This window comes from Melospiza melodia, unplaced genomic scaffold (genome assembly GCF_035770615.1).
Source record: "Melospiza melodia melodia isolate bMelMel2 unplaced genomic scaffold, bMelMel2.pri scaffold_444, whole genome shotgun sequence".
Classification (NCBI taxonomy): Eukaryota; Metazoa; Chordata; class Aves; order Passeriformes; family Passerellidae; genus Melospiza; species Melospiza melodia.
The window spans coordinates 19,942-33,820 of record NW_026948766.1 but is presented as its reverse complement, the minus strand read 5'-3'; the positions used below and the strand labels follow the sequence as shown (position 1 = coordinate 33,820).

The 13,879-nt window shown below is 60.8% G+C and overlaps 1 protein-coding gene across 1 annotated transcript; it reads right to left on the bottom strand.

Moving 5' to 3' along the window:
• Positions 1–216: 216 nt before the first annotated feature.
• Positions 217–13,810, bottom strand: LOC134434619 (probable ATP-dependent RNA helicase DDX56). Its single transcript, XM_063183275.1, is given in 15 exon segments — positions 217–383; positions 1,459–1,547; positions 2,271–2,376; positions 3,196–3,285; positions 4,162–4,235; positions 4,350–4,444; positions 4,875–5,048; positions 6,615–6,728; positions 7,426–7,670; positions 9,577–9,667; positions 10,918–10,942; positions 10,945–11,087; positions 12,014–12,174; positions 13,174–13,335; positions 13,721–13,810. Coding segments are annotated over 15 exon segments (1,713 nt in total). The 5' UTR covers positions 13,784–13,810; the 3' UTR covers positions 217–302.
• Between the last annotated feature and the right edge of the window lie 69 nt (positions 13,811–13,879).

Below are 13,879 nucleotides of genomic sequence, written 5' to 3'. Positions count from 1 at the left end.
GGTGCCAGGCTCAGGGGGTGCCCAGGGGGTGCCCAGGGTGTCCCCAGGGTGTGCCCAGGGGGTGCCAGGCTCTCAGGGGGTGCCAGGCTCAGGGGCTGCCCAGCGGGTGCCAGGCTCTCAGGGGGTGCCCAGGGGGTGCCCAGCGGGTGCCAGGCTCTCAGGGGGTGCCCAGGGTGTGCCCAGGGGGTGCCAGGCTCAGGGGGTGCCCAGCGGGTGCCAGGCTCTCAGGGGGTGCCCAGGGTGTGCCCAGCGGGTGCCAGGCTCTCAGGGGGTGCCCAGGGGGTGCCCAGCGGGTGCCAGGCTCAGGGGGTGCCCGTTGTCCCCCGTTTGTTCCCTCGCCGGGCGAATCTGAAGCTCTGCAGGGGATTCCCGGAGCCGCGGGGCTGGGGAGAAACGGGGAATGAGGGGATTTGGGGATTTGGGGGATTTGGGGGATTTAAGGGGGATTTAAGGGGGATTTGGGGGTTTGGGGGATTTGGGGGGATTTAGGAAATTTAGGGGGGATTTGGGGGGGGTTTAGGGGGGATTTAGGGGGGATTTAGGGGGGATTTGGGGGGGGTTTGGGGGGATTTGGGGGGATTTGGGGGGATTTAGGAAATTTAGGGGGGATTTGGGGGGATTTAGGGTGATTTGGGGGATTTAAGGGGGATTTAGGGGGGGAATTGGGGGATTTAAGGGGGATTTAAGGGGGATTTGGGGGAGTTTGGGGGGATTTGGGGGGATTTGGGGGATTTAAGGGGGATTTAGGGGGGATTTGGGGGGGTTTGGGGGGATTTGGGGGGATTTGGGGGAGTTTGGGGGGATTCGGGGGATTTGGGGGATTTGGGGGGGATTTGGGGGGGATTTAGGAAATTTAGGGGGGATTTGGGGGGATTTAGGGGGGATTTGGGGGGATTTGGGGGATTTAGGGGGATTTGGGGGAGTTTGGGGGATTCGGGGGATTTAGGGGGGATTTGGGGGGATTTGGGGGGGATTTGGGGGATTTAGGGCTTCTGGGGGGATTTTGGGGTTCAGGGGCTTTGGGAGATTTGGGGAGAATTTGGGGGATTTTGGAGGAATTTCGGGGGCGGAATTTGGGGAATTTTTGGGAGGGAATTTGGGGGATTTTGGGGGGGGAATTTGGGGAAATTTCAGGGATTTTGGGGGCATTTTGGGGATTCTGGTCGGGGGAATTTGGGGATTTTGGGGAGGGAATTTGGGGGATTTTGGGGGATTTTGGGGAGGGGATTTGGGGAAATTTCAGGGATTTGGGGGGGATTTTGGAGATTTTGGTCGGGGGGATTTTGGGGAGGGATTTGGGAGATTTTGGAGGGTTTTGGTTGGGAGGAATTTGGGGAGGGGATTTGGGGGATTTTGGGAGGGAATTTGGGAGATTTTGGGGGGGGGATTTGGGAGATTTTGGGGGGGGGAATTTGGGAAGGAATTTGGGGGATTTTGTAGGAATTTGGGGTCCCTCACCTTCTTCCCCCCTCGCCGGGCCCCGGCCCCTCGGGGACATTTCCTCTTTTTGGGGTTGGGGTCGGCGATGCCGCGGAGACTGGGGGGCACTGGGGGGCACCAAGGGGGTCAGTGCACCCCAAAACCACCCCTCAATCCCAGTCACCCCAATTCCTACCCCAAAACCACCCCCAAACCCTAATTTCCCCAATTTCTCCCTTTTTCTCCCACAAATTTTCAAATTTCCCCCCATTTTTCCCAATTTCCCCCTTTTTTGCCCCATTTTTGGGCACCCAGGTCCTCAGGTACGTGGCCCAGGTGGGGCTGAAGCTGCTCCCAGTTCCCCATTTTTACCCCAAAATTTCAATTTTTAACCCATTTTTCCCCCAAAATTTCCATATTTTCCCCATATTTTCCCAATTTCCCCCTTTTTTTTGCCCCATTTTGGTACCCAGTGGCCCACGTGGGGCTGAACCCATTCTCAGTACCCGCTTCCCCATTTCCCATTTTTCCCCCAAAATTTCAATTTTTTTCCCCATTTTTCCCCCGTTTTTTTGCCAAATTTCAATTTTTTTTCCCCAATTTCCCCCAATTTTTTCCCCAAATTTCAGTATTTTTCCCCAATTTCCCCCTTTTTTGCCCCATTTTTGGGTACCCAGGTACTCAGGCACGTGGCCCACATGGGGCTGATCCCATTCCCAGTTCCCCATTTTTCTCCCAAAATTTCACATTTTTTCCCCATTTTGGCCCCGTTTTTCCCCCAAATTCCAATTTTTTCCCATTTTTTTCCCCGTTTTTTCCCAATTTCCCCCTTTTCTGCCCCATTTTGGTACCCAGGTAGTCGGGCACGTGGCCCATGTGTGGCTGCACGTTGGCCGGGTGCAGGGGCCGGTCGTGCCTCAGCGCCTGCAGGTCCCGGGGATTGTCCTCAAAATACACCTGGAATTCATTAATTAACCATTAATCAACCCTTAATTAGCCCTTCATTCATCCTTAATTAAGAATTAATCAATAATTTGTCCATTGCAGCAGGGAAATTCCTCCCGCAGAGGCGTTAAAATGGCAAAAATCAGGTTAAAATGGAGGGGTTGGGGAGGAAATCCCCAAAAGATTTGGGGTTTTTAGCCCCATTTTGGGGTTTTTAATCCCAATTTTAGGGCTTTTAATCCCAATTTTGGGGGTTTTACACCAATTTTGGGGGTTTTATCCAAATTTGGTGGTTTTTAAACCAAATGTTGGGGGTTTTATTCACATTTTGTGTATTTTTTTATCCCAATTTTGGGGAATTTTTTATCCCAATTTTGGGTATTTTGAATCCCATTTTTTAAAGCATCCATCTTAATTTTTGTGGGGTTTTTTATCCCCATTTTGGGGTTTTTTATCCCCATTGCAGAGGTTTTAACCCCATTTTAGGGATTTTTATCCCCATTTTAGGGATTTTTATCCCAATTTGGGGTATTTTTATATCCCCATTTCGGGTGCTTTTAATCCTATATTTTTCCAAGCTTCCATTTTCATTTTTGTGGGGTTTTTATCCCCATTTAGGAGGTTTTTATCCCCATTTTAGGGTTTGCTTTTTTTTTTTTTGACTCCCAATTTTATCTCAATTTTGGGTTTTTTTTTAATCCAATTTTTCCTTTTTTTGGTTTTTTTTTTACCCAAATTTTGGGGTTTTTATCTCAATTTTGGTTTTTTCTAATTTTTGGGGGGTTTTTTACCCAATTTTTGGGGTTTTCACCCCAGTTTTGGGGGTCTCACCTTGAGCTTCTCGGAGTTGAGCAGCTCCTGGCGCAGCTCCCGCAGCCGCGCCTCGCGCACGGCCTGCTTGGTGACAGCGCGCATGGCGTCCTGGGGACATTGGGGACATTAATGACATCATTGGGGACATTGGGGACAGGCCTGCTTGGTGACAGCGCGCATGGCGTCCTGGGGACATTGGGGACATTAATGACATCACTGGGGACATTGGGGACATCAATGACATCATTGGGGACATTGGGGACAGGCCTGCTTGGTGACAGCGCGCATGGCGTCCTGGGGACATTGGGGACATTGGGGACATTAATGACATCATTGGGGACATTGGGGACAGGCCTGCTTGGTGACAGCGCGCATGGCGTCCTGGGGACATTGGGGACATTGGGGACATTAATGACATCACTGGGGACATTAATGACATCACTGGGGACAGGCCTGCTTGGTGACAGCGCGCATGGCGTCCTGGGGACACTGGGGACATCAATGGGACATTGGGGACATCAATGACATCACTGGGGACATTAATGACATCATTGGGGACAGGCCTGCTTGGTGACAGCGCGCATGGCGTCCTGGGGACATCAATGGGACATTGGGGACATTAATGACATCATTGGGGACAGGAGGGACAGGCCTGCTTGGTGACAGCGCGCATGGCGTCCTGGGGACATTGGGGACATTGGGGACATTAATGACATCATTGGGGACATTGGGGACAGGCCTGCTTGGTGACAGCGCGCATGGCGTCCCGGGGACACTGGGGACATCAATGGGACATTGGGGACATCAATGACATCATTGGGGACATCAATGACATCACTGGGGACAGGCCTGCTTGGTGACAGCGCGCATGGCGTCCTGGGGACATTGGGGACATTAACGGGACACTGGGGACAGGCCTGTCCCCTCAGTGTCCCCCCGGTGTCCCCTCAGTGTCCCCCCGGTGTCCCCTCGGTGTCCCCTCACCCTGCAGCGGTAGCGCAGCGTCTCGATCTCCTCCATGCGGAACTCGTAGGGCTGCAGCATGGACTGCCCGTTCTCTGCGGGGACACGGGGCCACCTCAGCGTCACCTCAGCGTCACCTCAGCGTCACCTCAGTGTCACCTCAGTGTCACCTCAGTGTCCCCAGACCCCCTCAGCGTCCCCAGTGTCACCTGCTGCCAGCGTGTCCTCGATGCGCCGCAGCCCCTCCAGCTCGTCGGGCAGTGCCAGCGTCAGCGCCGTGCCAGGGCTGTCCCCACGCGCCGTCCTGGGGACAGGGACACCGTGGGACACCGTGGGGACAGGGACAGGACACAGGGACCACGGGGACAGGGACACTGTGGGGACAGGGACAGGACACAGGGACCATGGGGACAGGGACACCGTGGGGACAGGGACAGGACACAGGGACCATGGGGACAGGGACACCGTGGGGACACTGTGGGGACACCGTGGGGACAGGGACAGGACACAGGGACCACGGGGACAGGGACACCGTGGGGACAGGGACACAGGGACCATGGTGACAGGGACACCGGGGACACCCTGGGGGCACCCATGGAGACAGGGACACGGTGGGGCCAGGGACACCCTGAGGACAGGGATAGCGTGGGGACAGGGACAGCAGGGACCACGGGGACACCCTGGGGACACCACGGTGACTCTGGTGGCCCCGTGGTGGTGGCCCTGTGCCACACCTGCCCACACGGTGGATGTAGGTCTCCACAGAGTTGGGCACGTCGAAGTTGATGACGGCGGCGACGTTCTGGAAATCGATGCCACGAGAGACCCCGAACTCGGGGTCCTGGGGACACTGCGCCTGCTTGTCACCCTGCTTGTCACCCTGCTTGTCACCCTTCTTGTCACCTTTCCTGGGGGGACACGGGGACAGTCAGGGACAGGGGGACACCGCAGGGACTGTCCCTTCCTGTCACCCTTCCTCCCCACACAATGGGGTCAGGGACATGGGTCCCAGTCTCCAGTCCCACCCACTGTCCCTGCTGTCCCCAGTGCCATCCCCAGTGTCCCCAAGATGTCCCCAGTCTGACCCGGCTATCCCCAATGTCCCCTTGCTGTCCCTATTGTCTCCAGTCCGACCTGGCTGTCCCCAGAGTCCCCAGCGTCCCTGCTGTCCCCAGGTTGACCTGGCCATGTCCTGGCTGTCCCCAATCTGACCTGGCTGTCCCCAGTGCCACCCTGCTGTCCCCAATGTCCCCACAGCCACCCCACTGTCCCCAGTGTCCCCAATCTGACCTGGCTGTCCCCAGTGCCACCCTGCTGTCCCCAATGTCCCCACAGCCACCCCACTGTCCCCAGTGTCCCCAATCTGACCTGGCTGTCCCCAGTGCCACCCTGCTGTCCCCAATGTCCCCACAGCCACCCCAGTGTCCCCAATCTGACCTGGCTGTGCCTGCCCTGCGCGGGCGGTGCCAGGGGGGCTCTGGCCATGCCCTGGCTGTCCCCAGTGTCCCCAGTGTCCCCAGTGCCACCCTAATGTCCCCAGTCTGACCTGGCCGTGCCCGCCCTGCGCAGGCGGCGCTGGGGGCTCTGGCTGTCCCCAGTGCCACCCCAATGTCCCCAATGTCCCCAATCTGACCTGGCCGTGCCCGCCCTGCGCGGGCGGTGCCGGGGGGGCTCTGGCTGTCCCCAGTGCCACCCCAATGTCCCCAGTGTCCCCAGTCTGACCTGGCCGTGCCCGCCCTGCGCGGGCAGTGCTGGGGGGGCTCTGGCTGTCCCCAGTGCCACTCCACTGTCCCCAATGTCCCCAATCTGACCTGGCCGTGCCCGCCCTGCACAGGCAGTGCCGGGGGGGCTCTGGCTGTCCCCAGTGCCACCCCAATGTCCCCAATGTCCCCAATCTGACCTGGCCGTGCCCGCCCTGCACAGGCAGTGCCGGGGGGGCTCTGGCTGTCCCCAGTGCCACCCCAATGTCCCCAATGTCCCCAATCTGACCTGGCCGTGCCCGCCCTGCACAGGCAGTGCCGGGGGGGCTCTGGCTGTCCCCAGTGCCACCCCAGTGTCCCCAGTGTCCCCAATCTGACCTGGCCGTGCCCGCCCTGCGCGGGCGGTGCCGGGGGGGCTCTGGCCATGCCCTGGCTGTCCCCAATGTCCCCAGTGTCCCCAGTGCCACCCCAGTGTCCCCAATGTCCCCAGTCTGACCTGGCCGTGCCCGCCCTGCACAGGCAGTGCCGGGGGGGCTCTGGCTGTCCCCAGTGCCACCCCAATGTCCCCAGTGTCCCCAGTCTGACCTGGCCGTGCCCGCCCTGCGCAGGCAGTGCCAGGGGGGCTCTGGCTGTCCCCAGTGCCACCCCAATGTCCCCAGTCTGACCTGGCCGTGCCCGCCCTGCGCGGGCGGTGCCGGGGGGGCTCTGGCCATGCCCTGGCTGTCCCCAATGTCCCCAATGTCCCCATTGCCACCCCAATGTCCCCAGTCTGACCTGGCCGTGCCCGCCCTGCGCGGGCGGTGCCGGGGCGGCTCCGCCGGCCCCTCCTCGTCGGTGGCCACGATGTAATCGTAGAGACCCCGGTTGAACTGGGCAATGACGTGGCACCTGTGGGACAGGGACAGGGACATCATCCCGGTGACACCCGGGACATCCCAGCGTCACCGGGCACCCCGGGACACGAACGGGAATTAAAGGCACAAATGGAAATTCCAAAAAAACACCGCCCCATAAACCCCAGAAACCCCATAAACCCCACCCCACCGTCTCCCCTCAGAAATCACCGGGATCAGGTGAAAATTCAGGAATTTAGGACTCAAATGGCAATTCCCATAAACCCCATGCCATGAATCCCTCAGGACTCATCGGGATCCCACAGACAGCAGCGGGTTGAGGACTCAATGAGGACACAAATGGCAATTCCCAGAAACCCCAGAAATCCCTCAGGACTCACCGGGATCCCACAGGCAGCCGCGGGTTGAGGGCACAAATGGCAATTCCCACAAACCCCATCCCGAAAACCCCACCCCATTATCTCCCCTTAGAAACCACTAGGATCAGGTGAAAATTCAGGAATTTAAGACTCAAATGGCAATTCCCATAGACCCCACCCCATAAATCCCTCAGGACTCACCGGGATCCCACAGGCAGATGCGGGTTGAGGGCACCAACGAGAATTCTCACCCCACAAATCCCACCCCATTCTTTCCTCTCAGAAATCACCGGGATCACGTGAAAACCCAGGAATTTAGGACTCAAACAGCAATTCCCACAAACCCCACCCCACAAACCCCCCAGGACTCACCGTGAGCGCGCCGGCAGCTGCGGGTTGAGGGCGCAGGCGGCGATCCCGAACTGCTCCAGGAACAGTTTGACCCTGAAGGCCCGGGCCAGGCTGCCCACGAAGAGCAGCGCCCGGCCCCGCAGCAGCCGCAGCTTCAGCAGCGCCGCCAGCAGCAGGAACTTGTCCTCCTCCGTGGGACAGCGCAGCTGGAACTGCTGCAGCTGGGAGCTGCCCGGGAGACGGGGCTCGGGGGGCAGGACGTGGACCTGGAACAGGATTTGGGGTTAAAAACCTGAAATTGGGAAGTGGGAACTGCTGCAGCTGGGAGCTGCCTGAGGACACAGGGCTCTGGGGGCAGGACATGGACCTGGAACAGGATTTGGGGTTAAAATCCTGAAATTGGGAACTGGGGAACTGCTGCAGCTGGGAGATGCCCGGGAGACGGGGCTCAGGGGGCAGGACATGGACCTGGAACAGGATTTGGGGTTAAAATCCCAAAATTGGGGATTGATAACTGCCAGGGAGATGGGGCTTGGGGGGCAGGACATGGACCTGGAATTGGGGGATTTGGGGTTAAAAACCTGAAATTGGGAACTGGGGAACTGCTGCAGCTGGGAGATGCCCGGGAGACGGGGTTCGGGGGGGAGAACTTGAACCTAAAATTGGGATTTGGGGTTAAAAACCTGAAATTGGGGATTGATAACTGTCAGGGAGACGGGGCTCGGGGAGCAGGACATGGACCTGGAACAGGATTTAGGGTTAAAATCCTGAAATTGGGCACTGGGGAACTGCTGCAGCTGGGAGGTGCCGGGGAGACAGGACTCGGGGGGCAGGACATGGACCTGGAACAAGATTTGGGGTTAAAAACCTGAAACTGGGAACTGGGAACTGCTGCAGCTGGGAGCTGCCTGAGGACACAGGGCTCTGGGGGCAGGACATGGACCTGAAACAGGATTTGGGGTTAAAAACCTGAAATTGGGCACTGGGGAACTGCTGCAGCTGGGAGATGCCCGGGAGACGGGGTTCGGGGGGGAGAACTTGAACCTAAAATTGGGATTTGGGGTTAAAAACCTGAAATTGGGGATTGATAACTGTCAGGGAGACAGGGCTCTGGGGGCAGGACATGGACCTGGAACAGGATTTGGGGTTAAAATCCTGAAATTGGGGATTGATAACTGCCAGGGAGATGGGGCTTGGGGGGCAGGACATGGACCTGGAACAGGATTTGGGGTTAAAATCCTGAAATTGGGCACTGGGGAACTGCCTAATTCCAAATTGGGCACTGGGAACTGCTGCAGCTGGGAGCTGCCCGGGAGACGGGGCTCGGGGGGCAGGACATGGACCTGGAATTGGGGGATTTGGGGTTAAAAACCTGAAATTGGGAACTGGGAACTGCTGCAGCTGGGAGCTGCCTGGGAGACGGGGCTCGGGGGGCAGGACATGGACCTGGAACAGGATTTGGGGTTAAAAACCTGAAATTGGGGATTGATAACTGCCAGGGAGATGGGGCTTGGGGGGCAGGACGTGGACCTGGAACAGGATTTGGGGTTAAAAACCTGAAATTGGGAACTGGGAACTGCTGCAGCTGGGAGCTGCCTGAGGACACAGGGCTCTGGGGACAGGACATGGACCTGAAACAGGATTTGGGGTTAAAAACCTGAAATTGGGCACTGGGGAACTGCTGCAGCTGGGAGGTGCCGGGGAGACAGGACTCGGGGGGCAGGACATGGACCTGGAACAGGATTTGGGGTTAAAATCCCAAAATTGGGGATTGATAACTGCCAGGGAGACAGGGCTCGGGGGACAGGACATGGACCTGGAATTGGGGGATTTGGGGTTAAAAACCTGAAACTGGGCACTGGGGAACTGCCAAATCCCAAACTGGGCACTGGGAACTGCCCGGGAGATGGGGCTCAGGGGGCAGGACACGGACATGGAATTGGGGGATTTGGGGTTCAAACCCCAACACTGGGCACTGGGGAACTGGAATGCCCAGGGAATCTGGGCTCAGGATCCCAAAATGGGCACTGGGAGCAACGCTGGGGACAGAACCTGCACCTGGAACAGGATTTGGGGTCAGGAACGGGAAATGAGGGATTTGTGTTTCAGTGTGGAACCCCAGAGCTCACTCCAGACCCCCCCAGAATGACCCAAACCCCCCAAATTCCTCACGGGGTTGTGCAGCACCAGCTCCTGCAGCGCCTCCAGCTCGGGGTTCAGGGTGGCCGACACCAGCAGGGCCTGGTAGATCTTGGGCATGTGGCTGGGGGGGCACGGGGGGGTCAGGGGCACCCCAAAACCTCCCCAGGGCACCCCAAAACCGCCCAGAACACCCCAAAACCACCCAGAACACCCCAAAACTGCTCAGAACCCCCATAACCCTTCAGTGCCCCCAAAAAAACCTTCAAGACCCCAAGATCCCAGTGCCCCCCAAATTCTCAGCACACCCTGAAATCCCAAAACCTCCAGCGCCCCCCAAAATCTCTCAGGGAACCCCAAAACTTCACAAACCCCAAAGCCTTCAGCGTCCCCTCCCTGTCCCCCCTGGTGTGCCCCCATTGTCCTCTCAGTGTCCCCTCCCATTGTCCCCACGTCGCCCCCTGTGCTCCCACACTGTCCCCCCTTCCTGTCCCCCCAGTGTCACCCCTGGGTGTCTCTTCCCCGTCTCCCTGTGTCCCCTCCCATTGTCACATTGTCACCCCCAATGTCCCCCCTGGTTGTCCCCTTGGTGTCCCCTCCCTGTCCCCCCAATATCCCCTCCCTGTCCCCTGTGTCCCTCTCTGTATCCCCTCCCTGTCCCCCCAGGTGTCCCCTCAGTGTCCCATCCTTGCCTCCCTGAGTCCTTCTCTGTGTCCCCTGGTGTGCCCCCATGTCCCCTCAGTGTCCCCTCGGTGTCCCCTGGGTGTCCCCTCGGTTTCCCCTCCCTGTCCCCCCCCATGTCCTTCTCTGTGTCCCCCCACGTCCCCTCGCTGTCCCCCCCCATGTCCTTCTCTATGTCCCCCGGGTGTCCCCTCCCTGTCCCCAGTGTGTCCCCCGATGTCCCCTCAGTTTCTCCTCTCTGTCCCCGCCATGTCCTTCTCTATGTCCCCTCCCTGTCCCCGGTGTCCTCTGGGTGTCCCCTCAGTACCCCATCCTTGTCTCCCTGAGTCCTTCCCTGTGTCCCCTGGTGTGCCCCCATGTCCCCTCAGTGTCCCCTCGGTGTCCCCTGGGTGTCCCCCCCCCCGTCTCCCCGATGTCCCCTCGGTTTCCCCTCCCTGTCCACCCATGTCCTTCTCTATGTCCCCCGGGTGTCCCCTCCCTGTCCCCGGTGTCCTCTGGGTGTCCCCTCCCTGTCCCCCCAGGTGTCCCCTCAGTGTCCCATCCTTGTCTCCCTGAGTCCTTCTCTCTGTCCCCTGGTGTGCCCCCATGTCCCCTGGGTGTCCCCTCAGTGTCCCCTCCCCGTCTCCCCGGTGTCCCCTCTGTGTCCCCTCCCTGTCCCCCCGTGTCCCCAGCGTGTCCCCAGCGTGTCCCCACCAGAGCAGGGCGCGGATGTCGTCCCGAAGCCGAAGGACAGCAGCAGATCGGCCTCGTCCAGCACCAGCAGCTCCAGCCAGGGCCGCAGTGCCAGGCTGTGCCCGGCCACGTGTGCCAGGACGCGGCCCGGCGTGCCCACCACGATGTCGGGCTGCTCCATCAGCACCGGCCTGGGGACACACGGGGCTCAGTGACACCCAGGGGACACCCAGGGGACAGCCAGGACATTGAGGGGACACCCAGGGGACGCTCAGGGAGGGGTCAGGTCAGGCACATGGAAGGGACACCTGGAGAGGAGTCAGGGACATGGAGAGGACACCCAGGGGACACCCAGGGGACAGCCAGGACATTGAGGGGACAGCCAGGGGACACCCAGGACATTGAGGGGACACCCAGGGGACACTCAGGGAGGGGTCAGGTCAGGCACATGGAAGGGACACCTGGAGAGGAGTCAGGGACATGGAGAGGACACCCAGGGGACACCTGGAAAGGAGTCAGGGACACTGAGGGGACACTCATGGGACACCCAGAGGGGTCACGGGGGCCAGGGACATTGAAGGGACACCCAGGGAGGGGTCAGGGCCAGGCTGTGCCCATCCAGGTGTGCCAGGACACGTCCAGGTGTGCCCACCACAGTGCACCAGCCTGGGGACACGGTGGGCAGGTCAGGGACACCGGGGTGGCTGTGGGGACACCGGGGTGGCTCTGGGGACACCAGGGTGTGGTTGGGGACACTGGGTGGCTCTGGGGACACCAGGGTGTGGTTGGGGACACCGGGGTGGCTGTGGGGACACCGGGGTGGCTCAGGGGACACCGGGGTGTGGTTGGGGACACCAGGGTGGCTCTGGGGACACCGGGGTGGCTCAGGGGACACGGGGGTGGGTCAGGGGACACGGGGGTGGCTCAGGGGACACCGGGGTGGCTCTGGGGACACCGGGGTGGCTCAGGGGACACCAGGTGGCTCTGGGGACACCGGGGTGTGGTTGGGGACACCGGGGTGGCTCAGGGGACACCGGGGTGGCTCTGGGGACACCGGGGGGCTCAGGGGACACCGGGGTGGCTCTGGGGACACCGGGGGGCTCAGGGGGTGGCTGACCGCTGCTCGGCGAGGTCCGAGTGCCCGCAGAGCTCGGCCACGCGCAGCTGGCGGGCGCAGAAGGCGGCCAGGCGGCGCAGGGTGTGCCCAACCTGCCGTGCCAGCTCCGCAGAGGGCACCAGCACCAGCGCCCGCACGGCCTGCGGCACGGCCGGGGACGCCTGGGGACACGGAGGGGGACACTGGGGTCACTGGGGGCACGCGGGGGGGACAACGGGGTCAGCCCCAGGGGCCCCCAGGACACCCCAGTGTTCACATCCCCTCAGTGCCCCCAGTACAGCCCAGTATCCCCAGTGCTCCCAGTAACCCCAGTACCTCCTTGATGTCCAACAGCTTGTGCAGCACGGGCAATCCCAGTATCCCCAGTTCCCCCAGCATCCCCAGTTCCCCCCAGCATCCCCAGTTCCCCCCAGTTCCCCCCAGTACCCCCAGTTCCCCCAGTACCTCTTTGATCCCCAGCAGTTTGTGCAGCACAGGCAATCCCAGTGCTCCCAGTATCCCCAGTATGCCCCTCCCAATATTCCAGTTCCTCCAGTACCTCTTTGATCCCCAGCAGTTTATGCAGCCCCAGTTCCCCCCAGTACCCCCAGTTCCCCCAGTACCCCCAGTACCTCTTTGATCCCCAGCAGTTTGTGCAGCACGGGCAGTCCCAGTTCCCCCCAGTACCCCCAGTACCCCCAGTTCCCCCCAGTTCCCCCAGTTATCCCCAGTTCCCCCACTACCTCCTTGATCCCCAGCAGCTTGTGCAGCCCCAGTTCCCCCAGTACCCCCAGTATTCCCAGTTCCCCCCAGTTCCCCCAGTACCTCCTTGATCCCCAGCAGCTTGTGCAGCACGGGCAGTCCCAGTTCCCCCCAGTATCCCCAGTTCCCCCCAGTACCCCCAGTTCCCCCCAGTTTCCCCAGTACCTCTTTGATCCCCAGCAGCTTGTGCAGCACGGGCAATCCCAGTATTCCCAGTATCCCCAGTCCCCCCAGTACCCCCAGTACCTCTTTGATCCCCAGCAGTTTGTGCAGCACGGGCAGTCCCAGTTCCCCCCAGTACCCCCAGTTCCCCCCAGTACCCCCAGTACCTCCTTGATCCCCAGCAGTTTGTGCAGCCCCAGTTCCCCCAGTACCCCCAGTTCCCCCAGTACCCCCAGTCCCCCCAGTTTCCCCAGTACCTCTTTGATCCCCAGCAGCTTGTGCAGCACGGGCAGTCCGTACGCTCCCGTTTTCCCTGACCCGGTCCTGGCCCGGGCCAGCAGGTCGCGGCCCTCCATGGCCAGCGGGATGGCGCGGGCCTGGATGGCCGTGGGCACTGCCCAGCCCAGCTCCGCCACCGCCTGCGGGCACAGAGCTCGGTGTCACCTCGGGGACACCGCAATTGTGACAGTCCCGGTGCCACCCCCTCCCCATGGGGACAATCTCCAGTGCCCTCCCACCCCAGGAAACTCCGGTGTCCTCTCAGCGCCCCCCCGCCCGTGAAGGGATTCCAATGTACCCTCCCCTCAGAGGGACACCAATGTCGCCGTCCCCTCCCCTCAGAGGGATCCCAGTGTCCCCGCGCCCTCAGAGGGTCCCCAGAGCGACCCCGGTGTCCCCATCCCTTCTTCCCCCGATCCCTCCCCTCAGAGGGACCCCTCACCCCTGCCGGCACCCCGGCGATCGCTGCCTCCCCAGTCCCCCGCTATCCCGCGCCGAACTCGCCCCCGGCCCCGTTGCGCTCACCCTCAGCAGCCGCCCGTCCAGCCCCATGTGCTCGAACCCCTTCGCCTCCATCTCCGCCGCCATCTTGGCCCCGCCGCGCACGCACTTCCGGTCTGGCGGCCCCGCCCACCGGCACTTCCGGCGCGCGCGCAGAGCGCCGCCATGGCGGCTGAGGGCGCC